General features: G+C 40.5%; 1 protein-coding gene across 31 annotated transcripts in view; it reads right to left on the bottom strand.

Moving 5' to 3' along the window:
- Window positions 1-24999, bottom strand: part of PUM1 (pumilio RNA binding family member 1) — a 128788-nt gene that overhangs the window by 46044 nt on the left and 57745 nt on the right. For 22 of the 31 annotated variants that reach the window (XM_048222027.2, XM_044390466.3, XM_044390468.3 and 19 more), the window contains 5 exons: window positions 23163-23271; window positions 22011-22189; window positions 12701-12867; window positions 10381-10651; window positions 369-462 (listed from right to left, as the gene is read on the bottom strand). In XM_048222027.2, the coding sequence (XP_048077984.1) occupies window positions 369-462; window positions 10381-10651; window positions 12701-12867; window positions 22011-22189; window positions 23163-23271 (820 nt within the window). The remainder of the gene's footprint in view (window positions 1-368; window positions 463-10380; window positions 10652-12700; window positions 12868-22010; window positions 22190-23162; window positions 23272-24999) is intronic. The other 9 variants (XM_044390474.3, XM_048222038.2, XM_048222037.2 and 6 more) reach the window with 3 other exon arrangements.

A 24999-nucleotide genomic window follows, 5' to 3' on the forward strand; every position in this document is an offset into this window, starting at 1 on the left:
CTACTTAGTAAGATGAAAAGTTGATATATTCACAGTCGAGGCAACCCTAACAAGAGCAAAACTATTCTTATGTCATCGATTTCATCCAATCTCACCAACAGAGTTGATGCTAGTCACTACTGTAATTAGATACTTTAAATCCTAAAACAGCAGAGGCAGACCAATACCTGGACACTAAGAAATCTTATGAACTGAAGTCTAGAAGGTTGCCAAAAATAAACAATGTGGCAAAAGACAGCTGGACAAGAGGAAGAGGCCATCTCCTCTGAGGGATCTGTCTGGACTTGATTCTAGTCACTCTACACTGCCGGGTGTCGCGGCAGGCGGCGCTCTGCGGATGGTGGCCACGCCGACACCCGAGGACTTACCGATGTGAGGCTGGTGAGCCGCCGCCAGCGCGTACTGCTGCTGCTGGGCCGCTGTCAACTGCTGGACAGCGAGCGCATTCGGTCTTTGGAACAACTGAAGCAAGAAAAAGACGGGATGCGGTTAGAGAAACCGTCTCCTGAAATCATTTTAAAACCTCTCTGAATAGAAATTTCTACAAACCCTTATTCAGGAATGACATTTTTAAACAAAAACATTCTCATGCTCTCCTCCATTCCCATTTCAATGGTATCGTGGAACTTCACAGTAAGGTTCTCCCGCTCCTTTCCCTCAAGTTGGTGCACCCGGTTCCCATGTGCCGCCTACTACCTCCCAGGCAAGTAGTCTGATGTCCCCTCAACCACATACGATCGTACAAATGCCCTAACAGCTGTCAACAGGTCTGAGGGTCCTGCCTGATCCAAGGCGCACTCAAAATTAAATCTACTACACAATGACTTACACCACATTGCCCCTAATGCTGTTATCTCTCTTCAGCTCTTTCGAGAACCCCACAAACACTTTGAATGAATCCTCACATTTTGGAAAGGAAGATGAAAAGTGTTCATTTCATCCTCTGGCTGCCTCCTCCCAGGGAAATGAAATTGGATACCTTCCTCACCTAGTGGCTTATCATAATGAATAAATTAGACAGCTGACAACTTTTGGGAGCCCTCCAGTTTCCTAGGATACCTATTCTTTATGTATACGAAATCAAACAAAAGAAATACAGCTGCTACCAAAAAAACCTGGAATATGAGCTCAGACCTTGTACACTTCCTAGCTCACAAGAACAGGATAGGAAAGCAAAGGCCCTGACACTAAGAATATGCCGAAATTCCATCTTAATACAAGGTCAATCATTCACCCATTCATCCTACAAATATTATGAAACCAATAGTATCTGCTAGGCACTGTGCAAGGGACTAGGGAGGCAACACCGAGTAAGATGGTGACACACTTTAGCATGAATAGCACTGATGCAAAGAAAGGGGGTTCTCGATTGCCTTCACGTGCCACCTTCCAGACAGTCATACTGAAAATGTCTTCATTTGCTAAGGTCAAACAGAGTGCTTACTGAAGGCACATCCCTAGAAAGGGCCTTCAACCTCCCTACCTGCTCTTTCCACAGTTTTCAATAGCTCAGTTGACATCACTGGAGTATATATAACAGACACCAAGGATCTTACATAATAGATCTCCTCATAAAGAGACCCAACTGTTTTAGACATTAAGAGATAATGTCATCCCACCAACTCAGCTTAATTATCGTCAGAGCTGGACTTGTAATGTTATCTTAGGTGGTAGAGAGACTATACAAGTAGGCGGATTTTAAATAAAAAGAAAGCAAAAGGTAAATATTGTGAACATACTAATCAACGTCACCTGTTACTTCTCTTTGTAAATATTCATCTCTCTAAAAACCAGAGTAAAATTAGCCTTTGCCTTTATAAGTATGAGAGGAAATCAAAAGTAACCATGTACAGATTTCAAAAATACTTTTAGAGTTTTATTTTCAAAGACTAAAGAAAAAAGAAACTTCATTATGATGCTGGTAAAAAGACAAGCACTCCTTTATGGGCAATGATTAAATATCAAGTCTTCAAAAGCAATACTGGGATTTACAGACAAACCTGTCAAAACAACTGTTTGCTCCAGGAAGGGAGCCAATCAGTACTATTGAGTAACTGTGATCTTGTGATTTTTCAAAGTTGCTTTTCACGTGTCTGTCTTACCTAAAGGACAGTGTCCCACAGTATTCCTACCATCAGGAAGCAGCTCACCCAAGAGGGGCAGCCATGAGGGAGAAAACGTTACAGTAAAATACTGGAAAGCTGTTTCTAAGTTTTTTTCCAACGTTGTAAAAATACCTCACAGTTTCACTAGATATCTAATGTGTCTTCAGTGGGTCTCCGCAATTTTCCTAGCCTCAAACCTTTTGAAATATTTAACATCTCAGACACTGCTCATGCTAGCCTCTTCCCTCCTCACTTCTTTGCCCTGCTGCAAACAAAATAATTCATGCAACAATTTCTTGAGCACCTATCAGCGAGGTGCTCTGATATGGAGCCAGGGAAATAAAGACGGTGTGTTCAGAATAGAACTCTTGAAGTGATCTTATTAAAATACCAAAAACAGTACTCACTGCCACGCCTTCCAACTTATCACCACTTCAAAGGTCTTTAACATGGCATGTAACTCCTTACATGTACGTGTACTACACCCATCAAGATCCTGTGTGTAAATACCAACCATTCTGCACAACATTAGTTTGCGGTTCTCAGCACCACTTCACCACACTCTGAGAAGTAGAAACTATTAACTAAAAACATGCAGGTCCTGTAACAGCTCCCACATATTCTGTGTTTGAGAGTTGATTGATATCACAGTGATTATGGTGAATAGAGAAGGAATTGTTTTCTCGAGTGCATTTTGCAGTAAACAATTAACAAAAGTAAATTATCATCTACAGCAAGCAGATTTGATTATAGCATAGATTACAGCAATTCTGGCACATTCTCTTTATGTAAATGGTCCAATATTAACTGGAAATACAGGGTATTCAAAACAAAATTGGGTAATTGGCAAGTAATGGATTCCAAAGGATCCTGAAAACCTCATACAAATGCCATCTGCTGGGCAAAGCACTGAGCTCTGTTAACATTTTCATCATTTTCAGAAAGCAAGCCAATGGCAACTGAGAAACACAATACTGTGAGATTTGGCGAGAACACTTGTTTTAAGGGTGGTATAATGATAAATGTGCCACTACTGATTACAATGTACTTGGGTAGAATTCTTAAGTTTTTCAAGAGACTGGTGCAAGGGAAAATATATCAACTATTTCAAGCTCATCAAGGTTCCTAATAAGAAACACTGAAGGCATACTCTGGGAACTACACAAGCAAAGTGATTTGACTCCCTTCTCTGTCACTGCATGACTTTACAAAAGATAGCCTGCAGGGTTTTTATTCCAGAAAGGGGCAGTCAAAAACACCCAGCATTAGCCACTAAGTGACAAAAGATAGCTACTAGTGTTATTATGTTGTTATCAATAATGCTTGTTGGCATAAAAACAGTTGCTGAGTTTTCAGAATTCAGAGTAATACCTAAATATGGAGCTGATGTATGTGAAAGACTATCTCCCTCCCCCACCAAAATAAAATGTCCCACCAGCCCTGGCTTCTGACCAATTTGAGGCTATATACACAGTGCGCAGGGGATAAGAGCACAACTCTGGGGCCAGAAAGCCTGGATTCACATCTCAGCTCCAATGCAGACTACGTGACACGGGGCAAAGATAACCTCTCTGTGACTCACTCTCCTCCTCTCTCTCGAATAGGGACAATAAAGACATGTCTAACACATAAGGTTGCTGGAAGTATTAAAATTAACACACATAAAATTAACACATGTAAAACACACACTAGGAACAGTCCTTTACGTGTGTTCTTTCTGATGAATGGGGGGAGTACCCCCATACAGACATGGCCCTTCTGTGAGTCACCTCTTACACCTCCCCCAACAAGGCAGCTCAGGATGAGGAAAGCAGAGGTCAAAACTCCTTGGAGTGAATGTTAATGTTAAAAATCCCAATGAGTTCATGAGCACCAACTGCTGTCAACAGGTCACAAAGATAACAGGGAAGGAAGAAAAACCTTTTTTGTTTTGTCATGGAAGAATATGCTTTACCATATACTCCATACAGAGAAAACCACGAATGCAACTGAATTTGCAGGTGAGACCACCCCACATATCAAAAGGCTCTGTGTTTCTAGTACTAGGTCCAAAGGACAAAGCCTGCAGCTAGACACCAGAACACAAATGTTCCCATAGCTTGTAGTATCTGACTCTCCTTCAGTAACTCTCTTTATGTTCGTGAGGTCTTAGTTTTCATATCTGTGAAAATGCAGTACCTGCCCTGCCCCATGGGGATGTTTTAAGGATTCACGGAGAAAGACCTTCAAAACACTGACGATATTAATACATCAATGGTGAGACTATGATCTTTTAAGGAAAAAAGTTTATCATGGCAGCCAGTCTTTAGGACATGAAATACTGTGAAAGTCTGCTACTGTCTGAAGCTTCCAGATCAAAGCCCATTTTCAACCAGGTTATGTGAACAACTGCAATGACCAACAATGATTTCTGGATAAACAGGTACATATGAACTGTGCTGCTGAATTTTTAAAAAAGAAAACTTCTTCACATTTCCTTAGCAGATGGAACAGTCTGTTTCCAAAATAATCTCTGAACAAGGTAGGGGAAAAAATGTCCTTCTATCGAGGAAATAAGTACCTTTTGAGGAAAATCATAAAATTTCAGCAAAGTCAAAGAACAATAAAGGTAAGCTTCAACTGACCCAACTGCTAGCTAAAACCAGCATTTTAACAGTGACTTACATGACACTGATAAAATAATCTTCCTCTCACTTGTCAATTGAAAGGAAAGTTGAGAATATTAAAGACCTATGTTAAAACTACACAAACTTGGCTTCAGAAGTATGACATCTAACCACTACCACACTTTTAAAAGCATTGTGTGCTACTTCCTCTCCCATCTGCCTAGGGCTGTGAGGAAATGAATCTGTACTTCAATTATGATTTTTCAGGGTATTGTTTCTTTACTAAAATTCATGCTTAACAGGTCAGAGTTTTAGTACATCGGTATGTAATTTTGTACAACGTGCTACATTAGGCTATTTTTAGAGTAACTGAATTCTAAATAAAGAGCATCAACAATTAATCTGATTAATCTATAATTATGTAATCCTGGCTTTGATTTCTGCTACATATAATTGTAATATACTGAAACCCAGCAAAGACTTTATAAAATACATTTAGGGAAATATAGAGATCACTCGTGTACCATAACACAAAATGGTACAGACACATTATTATGAACTGTTCACTGTTTATAATGCTCACTGTTCACTGTCCGGATTTAAGGAGAAGACAACGAAGGGAAAGTGAGGGAAAGAAGAACACTCCAGAGATACCAATGAACATTTCAAAGCACCCTAAATTAGGGGTACGTAAGCCCCAGATCTTCGTACTTGGGATAGGTAAAATTATCCTTGTTTTCATGAAATTTAGCATTTCCTTCAATAATGACTGTAGGCAACAAACCACATTAACATTAGCTATACACTTGTGACTTAATCACCAATAGAAGTCATATATGGGGCGCCTGGGCAGCTCAGTGAGTTAAGCGCCCAACTCCTGATTTCGGTTCAAGTCCTGATCTCAGAGTTGTGAGACCAGCCCTGTGTCTGGCTGAGGCACTGGTGTGGAGCCTGCTTAAGATTCTCTCTCTCCCTCTCCCTCTGCTCCTCCTAGCCCCTCTCAAAAAAAAAAAAAAAAAGAGAAAAAGTCACATACATTTTCCTGTTCCTTTACGACTTTTAGACATCCCAAAGCCATGTTTATCCTCATCAGGGTCACTAGAGGTAGGCCTACTTCCACTGCATGCATATACACATCCAGTCTGTTAAATATTTCTGTAACTATTTCTATATAACCGGTTCTTTTGTAAACCTACTTATACTACACACCATTCACACAATTCAGCCCACAGATCTCATCAAACTGCTAAGGGGTTCATGGCACAAAAAAAGGAATCATTGCTTTAAATACATCTTAGGTTAAGTTTATGATAAACAGTGACTAGACAAGTAACTTAACTATCCAAAACCCAGAGTATCCCTAAGTACCATTAAGTTTGTAATGAACTAAATGAAAATTACCTTTCCTGTATTTGCAGGGTGCTTTATACTATGTATCTCAACAGAAGTTGATACTAACAGTTTTATGAAACCAAATCAAAATCCTGATTAAAAGGAAATAGGATACAAGAAGGAATTATTTGTCAATTTCCAAACCAGATCCCATCATAAAATCACAAATGAAGTTACCTCATTAACTATAGCAAGTAACTCAAAACTTAAAAAAAAAAAAAAAGATAGCCTTTAAGAAAGCCAATATAAAAAAGCAGAAATGCGTAGAAAAACACATAATACACTAGATCTGTGGTTCAATCCTTAAAACCATTAATAATGTCCGGGACTCAGGCCTGGCTCTGAAGCCTCTGGGACCTGGACTCAATAGCCCAAAGCACCAAGCAGCATTTCCCTCTAAGTGTGCCTTCTGCTGTCAGCCTATGACCACACCATGCTCATTTCTATCTCCACAACTCTATTCTCTTAACTGCAGCAATATACACTGTACCTGTCTTTCAAGGAAGGTCTACAGAACCTTGGTCCCCATCGAGCCCTCCCCCTGGTCTGACAGCATTCCTGACCAACCAATTCAGCACTTAGTTCCTCAACTGTCCCATACAGCTCCACAAATGATGGCCTTACTATGAGCACCAGCTCTGCTCACTACCAGCAGAACCAGCTTCCTGGAAGGACACAATCATCAATAAATAATTAATATGGGTAAGTAATGCCTACAGTTGCTACTGAACTAACAGCACTAAAAACTAAACCATGGTAATTAAGGCATTCCTTCTTAGAATTGTCTTGTCATTGTCTGTCAATCAGGCAGCATGGCAAAGTTGCTAAGACCCACAACCCTGCCTGTACGACCTCACAGGTCGCTGTTTCCCAACCTCACCCGCCACCTAGGATGACTACTACGTTATCTACTGAACGTGCACCTGTTAAGTTCTCATGGTAAGCCTTTAAGTTTTATGATTTCCTCCAGTGGAATTTTCAGTCTTTTCCTGATAGAAAGAAGTCCTACAAGGCACAGCTCAGGATCTACCTCTTCCAAAAGTCATTCCTTCCCCTGAATAGAGTATGCTCTCCCTTGTCTAAGGTTCTAGGACACGGGGATGTCCTAGATTTATCTTCGAGTACTTTCTTGCACTATTTAAATGACTAAATGAGTCACAATACCTCAATGGAGAGCGATGGGTGGGGGGAACCCTTTTCATTCATGAAAGATATGCTCAGCTACAGGTGAGAACAAAAAATGCAAACAGAAAGTTATAATCCACAGCCCACAAATCTGTGATCTCCCTCAAGTTACCAACAAAATTGGATTTCAAAAGAACTATGTACTTTTTTTGATCAAATGGTAACAGAGGGCTGTCACCCTAAAAAGGAGGTAATTTCCTGGATATTGTTACAAACATGTTACAAACATGAGCACAAGCTTAGCGGGCTAGATCTAAAGGACTCGCTCAGAATGTAAGCTAGGCCTCAAAAAGTGGCCTCCAGACCTCTTAGAAGGCTAGTTCCAAATTTCAGTTTGGGAAAGTATATTTAATAATGGGGGATATTCTGAGGTACCATAATAGGAATATTGTACAAGTTTCCTGAAAGCTTGGTCTGCTAGAGCAAATGCAGAAGACACAGAAGAACAAGACCCAGGGCTTACCCTCAAGGAGCTTACAATCTAGCAAGGACTATTAAACAAGAAATTACAACACAAGGCAGAACATGGTGACTTCTTTTCTTAAGGGAAGCACAAAGCACTACGAGTTCACAGGAGAGAGACAATACAACTCAATGATATGGAGATCAAGAAAGCTAACAAGCACTGGATCTTCAAGAATGACAATCAATTAAAATAGTAAAAAGGGAAAGGGGAATAAAACATAACAGAGAGCAAAAGAGTAAGGAATATTGGAGGGATAAAACGTAAGATCAAACACCAAATTCCAATAGAAAAAGTATCCTACTCTCTTAATAGATACTCCTGCCTCTATGCAGGAGATGTCGGGAGGTTAAGGGTCTTGAAAATACTTAGGAGTCTTGGTCCAATAATTCCCGGGCATGCTATCAGAGAGCCCACTACACAACCATGTAAAACAATCTACTCAGAAAAGCAAGAATTATAGGCCCACAGGATAAAACAACAATGATCACATCACGTGACTGTGGTCTACCTATGTAACAATGTCCCTATGTTACCACAACCAAGATATGCATGGGAAGCCAAAAACCAACAATAGTTTAACTTTCAAAATAATAACATTCAGCTTCAAAAATTACTGAAATGGGATACGTGGTGAAGGCATCCCAGGCTTCATAAATCTGAGTGGGTGTTGTCTTTGGTGTAATCATGTTAACTGCTTGTTAAGAACATAACTGTTCAAGTTCTAATAATTACCCAGCCTCCCCAAAACACTGGTGAAATTAGTTTGAAACGAGAGATAAATACATCAAAAGAGAATCCCAACTCTGATTACGAAGTAAAGAGCAATTCAATGAAAGAGCATCAGATTTTTCTCCACAAGAGGTTGAAGACAAACACTTCTTAACTAACAAGCAAAGGGTTAGACTGGATTAGATGAGGAATGGGAAGCTAAGCACCAGAAACAGCCACAGTTCTAGGGGCTGCTATAGAAGTTCAGACCCCAGAAGACAAAGTAAAAGAAAGAATTCAGATAGAACTTCTTGATATAACCAGGTTAAAGAATCCCGATTAGAAGTAGCCTACACTCAGGGAGCCTGGGTGGCTCAGTTGGTTGAGCGTCTGACTCTTGATCTCAGCTCCAGTCTTGATCTTACGGTTGTGAGTTCAAGCCCCACGTTGGGCTCCACAATGAGCGTGGAGCCTACTTAAAAAAAAAAGAAGAAGAAGAAAGAAGGAAGAAGGAAGAAGAAGAAATAGCCTACACTCACAAACCTCAATTTAGACAGAGAATTACCACACTTCTATCCTAAGGTGAGCAAGCCGAAGTCTACGTAGTAACCGTGTCCCCTACATCTACTGACGTGGCACAAAGTTGAAGTCTAATCTACCTTCAGCACCTGAGGTAATTTCTGTCTTCGATCAAAACTGCTGTTTTGAGGATTCACTGTGAAAGGGGGCAAAACAGTGAAAGAAGAGAAAAAGCACAAAAAATCATTCCTTCGGAGAGATGGCACATCTATTGGGAAGCACAGGGAGAGAAGTGGACACTTACAGTTTTCTCTGTAGAAAAAGAGTTTGTTAATTAAACGTAATAATATGACCAGAGCACACATATCATAACATCCCTTAAAGGGATTTCCTTTTGTAAACTTTATTAACATTACTGTTATTAATATTAATTCTTATTAATATTAAATGGTTAGCTTCATCACCAAAATTCATTAAATATCAGCTATTTATGACAACAAGGGGACAGACCATAAGCCAATTTCCCCCATAGACGCAGAATTTCTAACCATCAAAATGAGATTTTAACCTTTCAAGCCTAGAGGTTTGTATTTATGTTCCAGTCCAAAATTAATATCAGAAATTCATGGCCCATCAAAGTGCTTCCAGCCACAAGAGAGAGCTTGTGGTACCTGACAAGCCAGAGAAGCTACCTGCCCCCTTTTATAATTCAGACAGCTGGTTTTTTACTTAAAAAAAAAATTAAACAGAAGGATCGGAAAACCCCAGAGTTAGTTATACCATGCCTTTAAAACCAGAAGGCACACATATAATGTCTCCCAAGGATTTATGAAGAAAAGAAAGAGCCACGTAGTTTCACTGTAGATTTTTACGCTGAGTGATCTGTGTTTTTCCCCTAATTGTATTTTAACTCTTTTGAAAGGGGGCAGGTATGTTTGTTATGTAGAGTTGCTCACTGAATTAAAAGACATGACTAGTAAGACGACCTCACACTGGACTCCTGCCAGCAGTAGGTAACAGAGTTTACTATTTCAAAAACAAAACCAACCGACAGCATCACAATCTTATTAATCCTGAGAGAGATCAATTCGGCATCCAAGAGGATTGTGTCACAAGAGGTAACACGACCTCACCCACTCCCCAGGCCCTGGGGGGACAGAGGAGCCAAAAGAGGTACACGTTGAGCAGAGTGATCTCTTGCCCACAATCTCAGCATGGGAATCAGCCTCTAGAGGGGAAGATACAGAGGCTCTGTACGCCCACATCACTGTCGGGTTAAGAAGGGCTGGCTACAGCCTAAAATAATGCCACCCTCCTCCCATCCCCCCATTCTTAGTCACTTGAATCATGTGCTGGCTGGAGGAGAGTAGAGAGAGTGACAGAGAGACACACACAGTACCTGTTGTTGAGAATTGTAGTCAAAAAGTCCCACAGTTGCTGCTGCTGAGTCCACAGGTACCTGCGTGCCTGAATAATCAAACTGAAGAGGCTCCATGCCCACATGTTCCATGGGGTCCAAGGGGACACTCTGGGACTCCATGTTGGAGAAATCCTCCACAGGCTTGGCACCATTGGTGCTGGTCAGCTGGGCTAAGCCCTCAGAACCATTCTGGTTTGGACCCAGAAGATCCACTTCATTAGCAGAGTTCTGGCAATTACCAGGGGTACGGCTAAACAGAGAAAGTAAAGGGCATTAAACCTTATTTTGAGCGGGGAGGGACACTACAGCAACCCAAGTTTAATGACGACGTCCTTGAACATAGTTTATCATCAACAGTACTTAAAACTATTTCTACAAAACAACCAGAGACACTTTACGGTGCTTACATGTTATATCCTATGAACCAACTCTTCTATTGCTTGCCTTCCCACCACAACCCACCCTGTAAATTCACATTAACTAGTATTAATTTACAATCCCTTTAACCAAAGGGCCCAGATTTGAGGAACAAGGAATGAAGTGGAAAAAACACTGCCCATGGCAACCATGAAAACAAGATCCCAAAATGCAGGTAGAAAACTACGCCCCCCCCCCCCAAGCCTACTCTTTAAACAGAGAGCCAATGGAAAAAGCAGTTTCTAGGGGGAAATTCCATATATGAGAATGATTCTGTTTAAAAAAAAAAAATTGTATAGGTGAAAAAAATTTTAAGTATTATCTTGGTACTACTTGGTCAGTGCTAAACCGGTCTCCCATCTTCCCCGTCTAAGAAACCAGAAGCAAACCATTACAAAACAGTACAAAATAAATTATCTAGAACATGCCCCTGCTGAGGAGACAACTCTAAGAATTAAAAGTAGTGTGAGGGTATCATTTATCATTCAAACCAGGTTACCCCTAAGAGCAAAAAAGGGACACTATTAATAAATATCCTAGGACATGGCAGAAACGAGTACTGTCTCGGGTGACCCAGGATATAGGATCAGCCTGTGTAAAAGGACTGCAGGACAGTGTAATTCCAAATCAGACTAACAGAGAGCACTGTTACATTCCAGTAAGGGGAGTGTAGCCTGTGACTACATTCTGTGCCCTTCAGTCCTAAAAGAAACCCTACAGCAGGTACAAATTAAGGCTACTGCCGTATTCCCTCTCACACGCATGCCCTACCACCACCACCCAGCCAGAAGTCAAATACTACCAAACCTTGCTACAGGCCGCCTGAGGTTCAGGATGGAAAGACTACCCACTTCATCTAAAAGATGTTAGGTAAGTGGTTATTACTCTGTGCCTCAAATTTCCTCCAAAGACTATAATTCTTTATACTCACAAGATTAACAAAGTAAATTAGGAATACTAAACAACTGAATGTTGCTCTGCATATGATGATCCAAAATGAATTTTATTTTTGGCTTTGGTAGGTATCAGGATCAGAGACAGATGTATGTGTGTGTGTGTGTGTGTGTGTGTGTGTGTGTGTGTGTTTAGACACACATATATTAGCTTTAGACTAACATTAAAATTATTCAACATTAAATTCTCTATCTGTATATCACTGACAAAGGACTTTTACAATTTTAAAAGTCTATACCCTCACTAAAGGTTACCTACATAAATGAAGAATATTGCCAAGTGTAGAAGACAAATACACAACATCATCTGAATAGTGTTTATATTAAATTATAGGTTAAAACCTGCAAATCAATCATGACCAGAGATGGAATGAGAGGCGTCCATGGAAGGGAGACGACTAAGAACAAGTTATGTAAGCTGCATCTCTGGTTCTTCCAACTGAGGAAAATGATACTGACCCACCTACCTCCCAGGGAGTTTAGGAGTCTCGAATAAAATAACGTGTAAGTTCTCAACTGTTTCTCTCCACACTAATGTGCCAGAGAGAGGGGACATGCTTCCACTAGTGACCATGGTTACTCCCAAGCTAGTGATCTGGGAGAAATTTAGGGAAAGTCCCAAGGCATGCATCCCAGGTGATTCTGATATTCGAGAATCACTGAAATGATATTTATAGAATCATTCCGCAAATACTAGAGACCTATGCAAATGCAAAATCTATTGTTTTGGCAAAGCACCAGGCATTGACAGCTCTTAGATGGTCCACCTTACCAGTAAATTTACAGTCTTTGTGGTATGGCCTGCACTGGACCCAATTCTTAAAAAGGACAGATAGGGAAGGGGAAAAAACCTAAAATCCAAATAAAACTAAATCAAAACAAAAACCCATAGCCCCCATTCGAAAGTCAGAAGTGTAAAACATACAAACCTAAAATCTTTGACGTCTGCGTCAATCCCATTCTGCACTGGCAAACCATTGGTCTTGTCCATCACATCACCCTCCTCCTTCAAATCTCCTAGCTTATCTCCATCAAACGCACCCTTGTTCTTCTTGTCACCTTTGTCGTTTTCATCACTGTCTGCATCCCTTGGGCCCTGTTTAAAAAATAGCTTCAGCTTCACTAATCATCATCAACTAACAATAGCGGGCAACCACTGTGGACACGAGACTACACTAGATGCTAATTAAAACAGGGTAGTGTCCGTGCCCTTTCAAGACATTACAGTCTAATTAACAGACAACACAGAGGCAGGAACACTGCAGAAAGTCTTGCCAAATGGGGGAGACAGACATACAATTATGTTACAGAGTTTAGGACAGTCTTACCATACCCAATGTCCCACCATCCCATTTTTTCCTTTCTACCCGAAGCCCAGCCACAACTTTAAGTCTCTTGGTCCCACTTCTCTACTTCCAAATCTAACTCTATACAATAGCACAACTCCTAGTCAGCCCCAGGTATGGCAGCTAACAGTATAGCTGGAAAGTGGTAAGCCTACAAAAAGAATTTCCTACTTCGCCATTGCCTATGTAAACTCCCTTACTCCTGAGTACTGAGCTAAGTGCAGTCTGACATCATTCCAATTCAATTATCCTCCACTTTACCCTGGGACACATGCCTGCCAATTTGTACCACCCACCACCACCCCAGCTCCACTCTCCGTCTCAGGGCTTACTGCATCAATAATTCACAGATCATCCTTCACTTTAGTTTTTTTTTTTTCAAATCCTTCAAAACATGTTAAATCTAACTGTGAAGTTCTTTCAAGAGTACTCTAAATGCTTATCTGTTGTCTTTCACTCTCTGCCTGTCCCATACCAGATTATTTGGAGACAACAGGGAAGCCCCTTCAGCTGGATCATTGATGCAGCAGACTTTATCTCTGAAGTGTTTCAAACTACGAAGACTGAAGGACTAGACCTAAAGAACTGTTTTGGTGCCAAGCACACCGATGCCTTCTCTTCTAAGGAAATGAAGTCTGTCCCATCTTACCAACATCCTAAATTAAGACCCTGACATATAAAGCAAAATGTGCCTTGATTTCCAAAAGGAAAAGAAGATTTGGTAGAGTGACCTGACACGGTTCACAGAGCTTTGCAGAATCCTACCAAATGGTAAGTAACCTTTGCTTTTATAAAACTGGAGAGAGGCAACCTTGCTTGTCCTCACCACTGACTTCTGGCCCAAATTAAAGCTCCTGGCAAAAGGCAAGAACCAATGAGAGAAACAGATGAGCGCTACTTCACAGCATTTCCAGTCACCACAACCAAGTTTCACCGGGGCGGGGGAGGATCAATAATGGAGGCTGGAGCAGCAGACTCTCGGTTGTGAAGAGGCAGGCCTGTGAATGCAAAATAACCAGAACTGGGCAGTTCCTGGAGATCTCTGGCCCAGAAAGGGTAACTCATGAATCCAGACGTTCTTAGAGCTTTCACCTGCCAGTTCAGAGCCCATTTTACTTTCAAAATCATTCTCTGTCCAAGACACAGAAAAAGACTTCATGGCTAATGTGAACCAAGGAACGTGTACAAGAAAGAACAAAGAAAGGATACACAACTTCATTTCATGTGGCATCAAGACGGTAAAGTACAGTTTTGGCAGCCACTGAGATGTGACTTTCACAGTAGAATCTTCAAAGTGTAAGACTATTATTGGTTCAAGAGGAGTGAATGACAGCCAATTAAAGCACCAGTGAGATCCTAAAGCAGAGATGGGAATATGATAGGATTCTAAAAACAGAGAGATCTTTCAAAACATCCAGAAACAATAGCTCCTTCCTACTGCAAAGGTAAAACTGACAAAACCATGTATTCATTTTCATATCCCCAGCACTGAATACAGCGCTTGGCAGAAGTTCAAAAACTATGACAAAATAAACTGAAATAACCAAAAAAATCCTGCAAGACTGAACCACTAAAATTAGAAGGATCCCCCCATTGTCCTTGTCATAAGAGTCCAGGAGGTAGTGACGCGGTCTAGATAACAAACAACTCTGCCTGCATTGGCCACTATTAATGTCAGTAACAAAAGTATTAATTAGAAGGATCATCCTACTAACACACTAAGTAATTCCTCCATAAATCTACAGATCAAGCCACTGGCTCAGAAGGAACAGTCCAGCTCCAATTTCTCATCAGCAGTTCCAAAGGTCTACAGGCAAAAATAGGAAAGAAGTGGGATAAAGAAGCAGTAGGAAGTGTCACCAACAAGCAAGAAAGCTGGTGATGGGAAATTCACTCATCAAATCAACAAACACTCAGCAGTATCTCTCCTCAGTGACCCTTTAGAAGGGCTTGCTGAGAAGCTGCTGGGCCTGTCTCTAAGATGACTGCTCTGAAAACTTCAGTCCCTGATACTTAACTTTCTTAATTATACTGCCAGGGGCTAGATTTTCAAAGGAATCCCTAGGATGGGCTGTTTTTCATCAATATTGTACAGTTTATTCATATAAAATATTGCTACCTGGTTTTCTGCTCTGAGTAGGCTATAAATTCCTCAGAATAGTAGTTTCCTTCTATTTGAAGGGGTCCCAAGGGAGGCTTCCATTCCCTGATCTGGGTGTATTGTAGAAACGCATGCAGATGAACATTTATGACTTAAACACTTTTCAGCACACAGGTCATATTTCAGTAAAAAGTTTACTTAAGAGAAAAAAGTTCGGCAAATCAATAATAGCCCTAAATAAAAATGGTTGACAAGTCTGATTTTTAAGTGATACCAAGAGCACAGTGGGAAGACTTTTTGTCAAAAGTCTGCTAGTAAAAGAGAATACAGGGTTCAGGATCATAAAAAGGGTCTCTTAGAAATGTGAACACCCTAGAGAGAGAAGAACAGGGGTAGAAATGGGCTGGCACATTTTATGGGATTTTTACAACTCTTTTTTAATATTTCAGATAAGGGTTAGGTATTCACAGCTATATGGTCTTGAAGAAAGAACTAATCCAGCTTGCACAGAACCTACATTCCATCTCAAAAGCTGACACGTACTGGCAGAGGACTTTGGACAGGTCACGAAATCCAAGTCTGAACCTCTCATCTATAGCACAGGGGTAATTTTGTTTACAACAGAGTAGTTATGAAATGATGCATATGCAAAGGATTTGTGAAATAGAAATCATTTCATACAAAAGTAATATGACAATTAGTAAAAACTAGGCACTGGGATGGTATTTCTTCTGTAACATTATCCATGATATCAAGATTAAAACTCTTAAATGGCCCAATTAAGTGGTTTAACTCTAGCAGAAGTATACAGTCAATCTGGCCCTCCCAGGGACACTCATTTTCACAGTGCAGTGGCTGTATGGTTAGTGTGAGCACCACAATCTTTTCAAAATTTACAAGTGTCTGGGCTCGCACCCAGAGATTCTGATTTAATTGGTCTGCAGAAGCTCCCACAAGTGTTATAAAAAGCTTCTCCTCCTGCAACTCTAATAAGCACTCACAAATGAGAACCACTGTAATTAAGTCCAACATAAGCATCATAAAGGCAGGGTTTTTGTTGGGCTTTTTTGTCACACATTCCCTAGTACATAATAGTACTGAAAAAGTCTATTAGCTAAATAAAAGAAAAAACAAAGAAGGATTAATAGCATCTTTTTATTGTGGGTTTCCTTTAAATGAATGTTAACCCAAACCTGTAGTACTCACATGTAAGCTTCAATGAGTGCTCAAAACGCACGTAGCCAAGACCAACCAAAATCTCAAGAGTGGGGCCAAGAACGGTTCTGAGAGATCCCCTGTCTACACAGAGGCGCAAGACTATGTTCCACTGCGAGATACCAAAGAACTGAGAGAAGAGCAGACAGAGAGAAGAACCTTACATTGTGGAGATTAGAGTCCATCTATTTACGGATCAGCTTCCTCAAAAGCCTCACATAACAGGAGGAATATTTCAGAGTATCTATTAATTCTGAATGAGTCAGAGAAATGAGAATTTAATTTCTCCTCTTACTGCAGTGATCTTACCCACAAAGCTCCACAGAGCAAGTCATATTCTATGAGATTAGTTATTTTCCTCCCTTCTTTCCAAAAAGGAATATTTTGCATATTTGAAATTAGAACAAAGTTTGAATCCAGGCCCTACCATTTCCCTTCTAAGCCTCATTTTTCACAGCTATAAACTCATAGGGACAACAGTATCTACCTCAAAGGGTTGTTTCAAGGATTCAATAAGGCAATTCATAAAAGTGCAATTCTTTTTAAAAAACATTCTTAAAAGTACTTTATTCCATTTTCACATTTTTTCCCCACTGCCTTTTTCAGACACAGCCACCCTTTACTCTCCCAAAGCCTCAAAATGGTTAGATAGCTTATGTCTCTCCCCCAGGGAAAAAAAAACTTACAGCTCTGATCATCAGACCCTTTGTACCACTGATTGTCATGAGATGTGTGCAGAAATGAGCCACCACCAACTACTACATTTCATCAAATCATCAATTTATAAAACATACCACCATTTTATGTACTACTAAAAAGGAAATGTTGGCAATTAAACTATGATATACTACCCTTTGAAAGATGCATCCCAATGTCGAAATGAACAAAGTGGGGAGGTGTACACCTTAGAAACAGTGGAACACAGAATATGCCAGGCACTGTGCACGTGATCCCCTAATTCCTGGTGTACAAAAAGGGAAGAAGAGTGTTCCCCTCTGCTGTGGTGACCACCAGATCGGGGGCGGGGGGGGGGACAAAAAACGTATCTTGACCATGCAGAATGGTATTTATTATTACAGAGATGAAAACAAAATAAGTTTTCTAAAAGTTGGTCGGTCTTTTAACTTTTTATCTAGTCAGTAGTTAAAAGTTTGACACTGCAAAGGAGAGCATGTAGAATTCTTGTTCGAGGGAAGCTCAGATCCGAAGGGACTTTATTTACCCTGTGATCCATGGCCCCATGCTAACTTAATCTTCCAAGAAAATTAAGTATTTTTCAAATTTCAGTGTGGCATGCAAATCACCCGAGGGTCTTGGCAATATGCAGGTTTTGATTCAATAGATCTGGGGTGGAGTCTGAGATTCTGAACTGATAATAAATAATAAGCTCCCAGGCAGTGATAATGCTATTGACCCTTGGACTTTGTGAAGCAAGATTTTGTAAGGTTTACAAAGCATTTTCATATACGGGGCACCTGGGTGGCTCAGTCATTTGAGCATCTGCCTTTGGCTCAGGTCACGATCTCAGGGTCCTGGGGTAGAGCCCCACATTGGGCTCCCTGCTCAGCGGCGAGTCTGCTTCTCCCTCTCCCTCTGTGATCCCTCTCGCTCTCATTCTCCCTCAAATAAATACATAAAAATCTTGGGGGGGAAAAAAGGCATTATCATATATATTACACATCCATATGAATTAGACTTTGTGGGTTTTTAATTGCTCCGTTTCACAGATGAGAAAATTAAGGTTCAGCTGAAATTCAAACCCCTGGCTTCTAAATGTACTACACTGCACACGGTTTTTAAACAAAATCAATTAAGTAGCACTGGTTACCTGAAACAAATGCAGTGAAGACTAGAAAAACCAGTTATCAAGTTTTGTGGCCCAAATGAATTGCCAGGAGGGTGCGTGCCTCCTCCAGGTCAGAAGGCAGTCAGTCTCTACATATAGTAGAAAGGCCTGCCAAAGATATATTTTCCTAAAAATCTTTCCTCTGCAAGGTTAAGGTGATCTTCACCTAAAACTGAACTTTAAGCGGTCTTCTCATTTCCCGAGGAACCATAAACCAGAAAGGTAGAAATTATGATCCACTCTTCTGACTGGCTAGACTTCAATCGATTTGAAGATCGGCTGGTATTCCAAAAGATAAACACCAGGGTCGTCCTTCGATGGTATATTTCAGTCAGTGGCCTCATAATACAGCAGTCACATGTGGTTTTGTGACCACTCTGAGCCATGCTTCGCTGAGGCGGGGAGGGGGAGGCTGTCTTATTCCAGGAATAAATAAAATAAAGGCTACGAAAAGAAAATTTTAAAGACATGACCAACTCTGACTTAACTGGTATTCTGAGTTTTCCTATTATTCTGAAAACTGCTACCCTGAAGTTTTTGATTCATATGTAGAAAAGTACCAAAATTTTACAGTGGGTGCTAAGAACAAAATACTGCTCTAGGATTCTTATTGTCAGCTTGAAAATAATCTCATCACAGAAGCCAAAAGTACTCAACTGAGTCCATTTGTACAACCAAAATGAACTTAAGAAAGCTCAGGAAAGCTAGACAAAGAGTTAAGTACCTTCATTCAAGCTTTAATGAAGAAACAACCTTACTGAAACGGGAAAATAGCTGTAGAATGAGATTACTTTAGTTCTAAACAACCTCTAACTGAAAAGTTATTAGTCAGAGTCTAGATTATCTGTTGTCAGTATCCGAGAACGGCCCCTTAAGTGCTTGCTTTGAGATCTATATGTTCATTACACCATCAGAGATGATGTTTTCAGCTCTTGGAATTAAAATGGAGCCTTTCTGTGGTTTACTAGAGGTACAGCCACCCGAAGTAAAAAGATCTGAGCACTCTGACCCACAAAACACCAGTTGCTACTCTTAGAACAATTATCTACAAAGCAGCAGATATTCTCTCTTCCCTGGCCTCTGAACTCAACACTTTCAATGACAGACTAGATTTTTTTTTTTTAAAGGGGGTTCACCTTTTCCAAGAAGATGCATGCATACCATGACAACCAACAAATGATTCAGGTTTCCATGACCAGAGCTTTGGTCAAATGTTATCCTAACCAACAAGCAGAGCAAAGCCAGGCCATAAAGCTGATAACAGTAGTTCACTGATCCTCAGGCCTCCAACCACCAAAAGACTGGATATGCAATGTGGTAGTCTGATGTCACTGACCAGTCCTCCTGGATCGCCCTTTAGATGCAACTCAAGTCAAAATACACAAAATTTCATTATCCACAATCTGCCTTCTGAGAAGAAGTTGGAACACAGATTTGGAGAAGTTGCATTTACCTTCATGCAAACCTCTTCTGCTCAGTAAATTATCTGATTATGAGAGTTCAATTGTCTGACCTCTTAATTTTCCGAGATCGTAAACTCCTCTGGTGACAATACTGTAAAAGATCTAAAAATTACCAGTCTCCTAGGACAACTAAAGATGAAAGCCACCTTTAGAAAACCAAATACAAGACAATGAATGCAAAGATAATGCTCTGTCATAGATTAACTGCCGAAGGTATTGCTTAAAAGAGAGAAACAGGCAAAAATAGTAATAATTCAGTCCCAGTGTTTTATCTTTCTCCTAATTCCAATTATTTTTCTGCCTGCTTAGAAACTTTACGGTAACTCAGGCATGTGCCTCCTGGCTAATACCCAAGGATCAGAAACTGGTCACATGCATAACAGAGAATTCATGGCAAGGGTCATACAGGTTCCAGCTCACCAAACGACAACTTACCTACACATAATACCGACTTTTCTCCCATAGTAAATAACTAGAAGTTACATACAGAAATTAGCAGGCAGCACTTCCTCTGAGAAATCTGCACTCATGAGATGAGGAAAGTGTGAGAACAGAAAAAGAGGTGAACCGGGGATATGGTGAAAGAAGAGGAGTAACACCACCCCTCCCGTGGGACAACAAGGAAATGATCATTTTACCCAGATCCATTCCTCAAATCCAAAGGGTAGATCTTACTGTTCCCAAGCAGTCTTTTGGGAAGGTTCAAATAAAGAAGGCTTTTCCTACCTGATCACAAGCCACTAAACCTAACCTATGTCTTTGCAGCGTCAAAAGACCCAGAAGCAATGAGGTCAGCTTTGGAATGATTAGTATTCAAGACTCAAGACTTTAAAAAAGCCCCAGTTCAGTCCCTCAATCCTCCTAAGGGTCATTATAAAAATAAAAGATCCTCTTCTGGCTAAATTCCTCACACCAAATTTCTAGGTGTGAAGCTGGGAGAAATCCAAAACACCCTCTTAGAGAAGTTAATCTTTTCTGGTTTTCCTGTGCAATTAAAAGCTCCGCCACATGGCAAGTGTCGATGGCAGCCAAAGCATCACCTTTGGCATGCCTAGAAGAAAGCAAACTCCACGTGGATTCTGGTTACGTTAAACGTCACCTGTTCTCCTCATGCCAACCAAGCAAACGTTCATCTAACGTCCACTAACATATGAAGGAATTGTACTTGACACTTGAGTAAGCTGCACTAAGAACGAACTCCTGCTACTCTAAAGAAGTTTCGGGTGGAATGAGGAAAACAGAAACAAGCCTCTGACACCTAGCAACAGATACAGGACGATAAAAATACTGACAACAAATGATCTACGGTAACATAAGATAGTTATGGAGGCAAATGATTACTACGATTTGGGGGGAAAGAAGGCCTTTTATATAACTGCCAACAAAAAGGATTAGCTGAAAAAGACTTCACAGAGAAAGGACTTTGAAAAGGTACAAAGCAAGCTGAGTCAGGAGGAAAGGAGGGAAGACAGATTCAGGCTGCCTCTCGTGACCTTGCTGGCTACCACACGGAATACAAAACCAGGCACAGAACACAAAATGAGGAAGACTCAAATGGAAATGCATCGTAAGACTTCACATCTAAAGAGCTTATGACAAGAAAAAAGCAGTTTTGAGAAAGAAAGGCTATCAAAGATGCTTGAGGAAGACTGTTTAAGACTCACAAGGGAAGAGGCTGTGGGCAGACAAGCTGCTTTGGCAACAACTGAGCATCAGAGAGGTCAAATGGTGAGGAATAAAAAAAATTGCAGATCTGGAATTAACAGAACTTTGAATTTCCTAAGAGGCAAGGTGTTAAGAGGCAAAGCTGTTCAAAGAGGGCCAAAGACCATTCCATAATTACACAAAGTGAAACAAGAATGACCCTACATACCCAATCCATTTTAAGGATTACTGGGAAATGGCAAATCACTGCTCTCAGATCTATTCCCTACTGACACCCCAACTTCAGCTTTCTTATTTTAATTCCTTCTCTTTTTACTTTTGTTTTAAACTAAAAATGTCTTCTGATAGACCAATGAACTGAGAGCTAGATTTCAGTTCTACCTCACATTATTATCAATATATCCCCCCCAAAACATCATGTCTTTGTTTTTTAAAAGTTATTTGCATCTCCTACTGTGTTTGCTGGCATCTAACTGCAATAAAAGTGTTTTAAAATACACTATAATTAGTGCTGTGAATATCTAAGGAAACTAAACAGGCATGTTTTGCTTTAGGGGGGTAAAAAAAGAGAGATATAGGAACAAGTTCCTCAAGCCAACTTACAAATCCTCCTTTTCTTAGACAGGAATCGCCCGGGGATGAGCTCAACACATACTCCACCATGCTAACGCCTAGTCCCCCACTCTCCGACCGTGGGGACAGTACAGAATTGACCTCACTGTTCACATGGAAACTCTGACCAGGTCTTCTCTGCACCATGATTGGCTGGGAAACTGAATGATCTACAAAAAAGATACACAAGCATGATACAGTGCAGCCAGAGGCTCAAACAAATTATGAGTGATGTCTCATGGATAAACCAATGACTGGGAATCAGGAAGCCTGCCATGGTCAGGTGAGCCAAAACCTCCTATTGTGTTTTTCCCTGAGTATAAAATTCTACATAAACTAAGGAAAACGGAACACACTCCTCATATATCCAGACAGCAGAGCAATACAGCAGTTCACATAACTGGTTTATCTAGCTATAGTGGATAAACTGTTTACCCCTTTCAAGTAGCAGAATTTCTTTTTAATATATTTTATTGGTAATATTACTAAAACAAAATGTGATTTTACGGCCCTTTTTAAAACCAACAACATAATTTGATATTTTCTGATGACTCACTGTCATCTGAGGTTCCATTTTTACACTGCGCTGTAACACAGCACATCAGCTTCTGGGTTTTCGGTCTCCTTCCTCCCTAGCCTCTGTTCTTTCTTTCTGCTGTCAGTGTGTGCCCCTACAGGTTCTCCCCACCCCTCTTCAGGGGTAGTCTGTCAGAAGAGCATCCGGGCCCAGTGACTTGATTTGGCCCCAACCACATTTACAAATAGATCATCCCATACACAGTACACAGGGGAGCAAGGGGAGGAAAAAGAAACATGAACTTCAAATGGCAGGCATGGATTTTCTAATTCCAAGTATGCTGACAGCAGTACAGAACAAGAAGTTATAGCTGAAATTATGGTCATTTCAAATAAGACCACTCCCCTGTGGCTAACACTTCAATAAAATATTGAAGATTTGACTTTGTGTTAATTATGTTTTAATAAATTACATCATATAAGCTCCTTCATGGCAATTATACTACAGGACAGGACATTGCTTGACATGCTTATGTCACTGATGTGAAATTCACGACTTGCCGATTGCTGAGGAAAGGAGCTCTAAGACAGGCATAAATCACAGTACAGATGCTAGATCTAGATTACCTGATGTTCCCCAGGCACTGTCTCGCCATTGATCACCCAGGAATATTCCTTTTGGTCCATCTTTGCTGGATTCATCTGTTTCCCAAAACTTTTTACCTGGCAAGAGCTGCTGCAAATTAAAAATAATAGACGCTTTTAAAGAATTCATAAAGGATGAAAGTACAGCAGTCAACACTTTCTTTTAGACAAGGGTACTGCAGATGCTCACGTGCCCTGAAGGTCTTTAATCACGGTGTTCTGACTACACGGACTGTGGTCAGAGCACTACTGTATATTTGGTAAAAGTCACAGAGAGGCCTAAGGCAAGGAGGGGCCACAGATCAACCCACCACAATAGAGGCTCAGCTTAAATATCTAGAATCATTCACTTAATCTATGCCAAGATTTTTAAGGGGGTTGGGGGGAAAGGGAGTAATATTAGACCCATTAGCTAAACGCTTGCTAAGAAGACTCCTTTTGAAAAGGAAAGTACCTACAACTACTAAAACACTACTTCTGCCTTCATGTGTACAAACTAGCCATACAAAGTTACTCAAGCTGGGGCAAGAACTCAGACCCCAGCTATGGAATGCTAGAGGCAAAACTCACCTCCTTCAAACACAGAGATTGTGTTCACCAAAAACACGTTCATTACCAGAGGGAAAAAACAAACAGAAAACTTCCTAACCACAACATTAACCTATTCCAAGATTTTGGAAAGACAGAAGAGCTATTTCCCCATTACTGGAAGGGAATAAAATCTCCTAACCTCAATTTATTTTAACAAAACTTAGTAATACCATTAAAGTGACTTCACAAAACATTCCATGCTTCATAGAAATGTACACACCACTGGCCCTAAACCAATACGAGAACCTTAAACGAGCTATGACCAAAGAAATGCAAAGTACCCTTCAAGTAAAACCCAGTACAGTGTGCACAAAAGACCAAAGCATTAGTGACCAGGGTTACAAAATGAAATTGCACTAGACTTCCATCATTCTTCATTCCAGTCATCAGCTTTACTCACCAAAATGTCCCCCTTATTGCTTCTAAGTATGTTTTCATTTTGGCTACTACTAGTCAGACAAGAAATTCAGAACTTTGAAACCATACTTAGTAACTGCTTTTGAGCATAAGAGAAGGCACCGGGAGAGCTGAATTTCTCAGAGGAATGGAATAAAAAACCAGACAACAAAGCATTTTCTCTCCTCCTTGACAATAAAGGTTTACCTTTCCAATTTATACCCCAATGATAAGGGGGGAATAACTCAACTATGCCCTCACTAAAATCAAATCTTGGCTTTCCAAATCTGAATTGTGGGTTTCTAAGCATAATTTCAATCTAGCTCTATCAATCTATCTGGTAGGCCTGGGTTACAACCTGCTCAAAGCAGTGTCCCACACACTTTTCTCTTCAGCCCCTAATTTGTTATTTTCTAACCCAGTAAGATCATGACGAAAGACACATTTTGATCCGACATTTAGTAAACACAGGTTTACTTGAAGATGAGCAGTTATAAGCAGTCAATTCCCAGTGTGCCTCTTGGATTCATTCTCTGAGGAAAACAAGGACAGAGCTGATCTGTCCACTTGAGGGGATGAGGGCCAGGGATAGGGAGAAAGGTGGGAGCGAAGGAGAGCTAAGCAGTGGGGTCAGAAAGTGAAAGCCTAGACAACTTTGATGTGTCCTAGGACAAACTGCTGAACTGCCCTGAGCCTCATTCTCTCTGTAATGATGAAGGAAATAATTTTCAGTTTGTGATGATTAGAGATATTGTTAATGAGTGCCTAGCACGATGCCCACCACATGGTAGGTTCTCAATAAATGTATTCAGTGGCATCACACCAAGGCAAA

Source organism: Ursus arctos, unplaced genomic scaffold (assembly GCF_023065955.2).
Source record: "Ursus arctos isolate Adak ecotype North America unplaced genomic scaffold, UrsArc2.0 scaffold_32, whole genome shotgun sequence".
NCBI lineage: Eukaryota > Metazoa > Chordata > Mammalia > Carnivora > Ursidae > Ursus > Ursus arctos.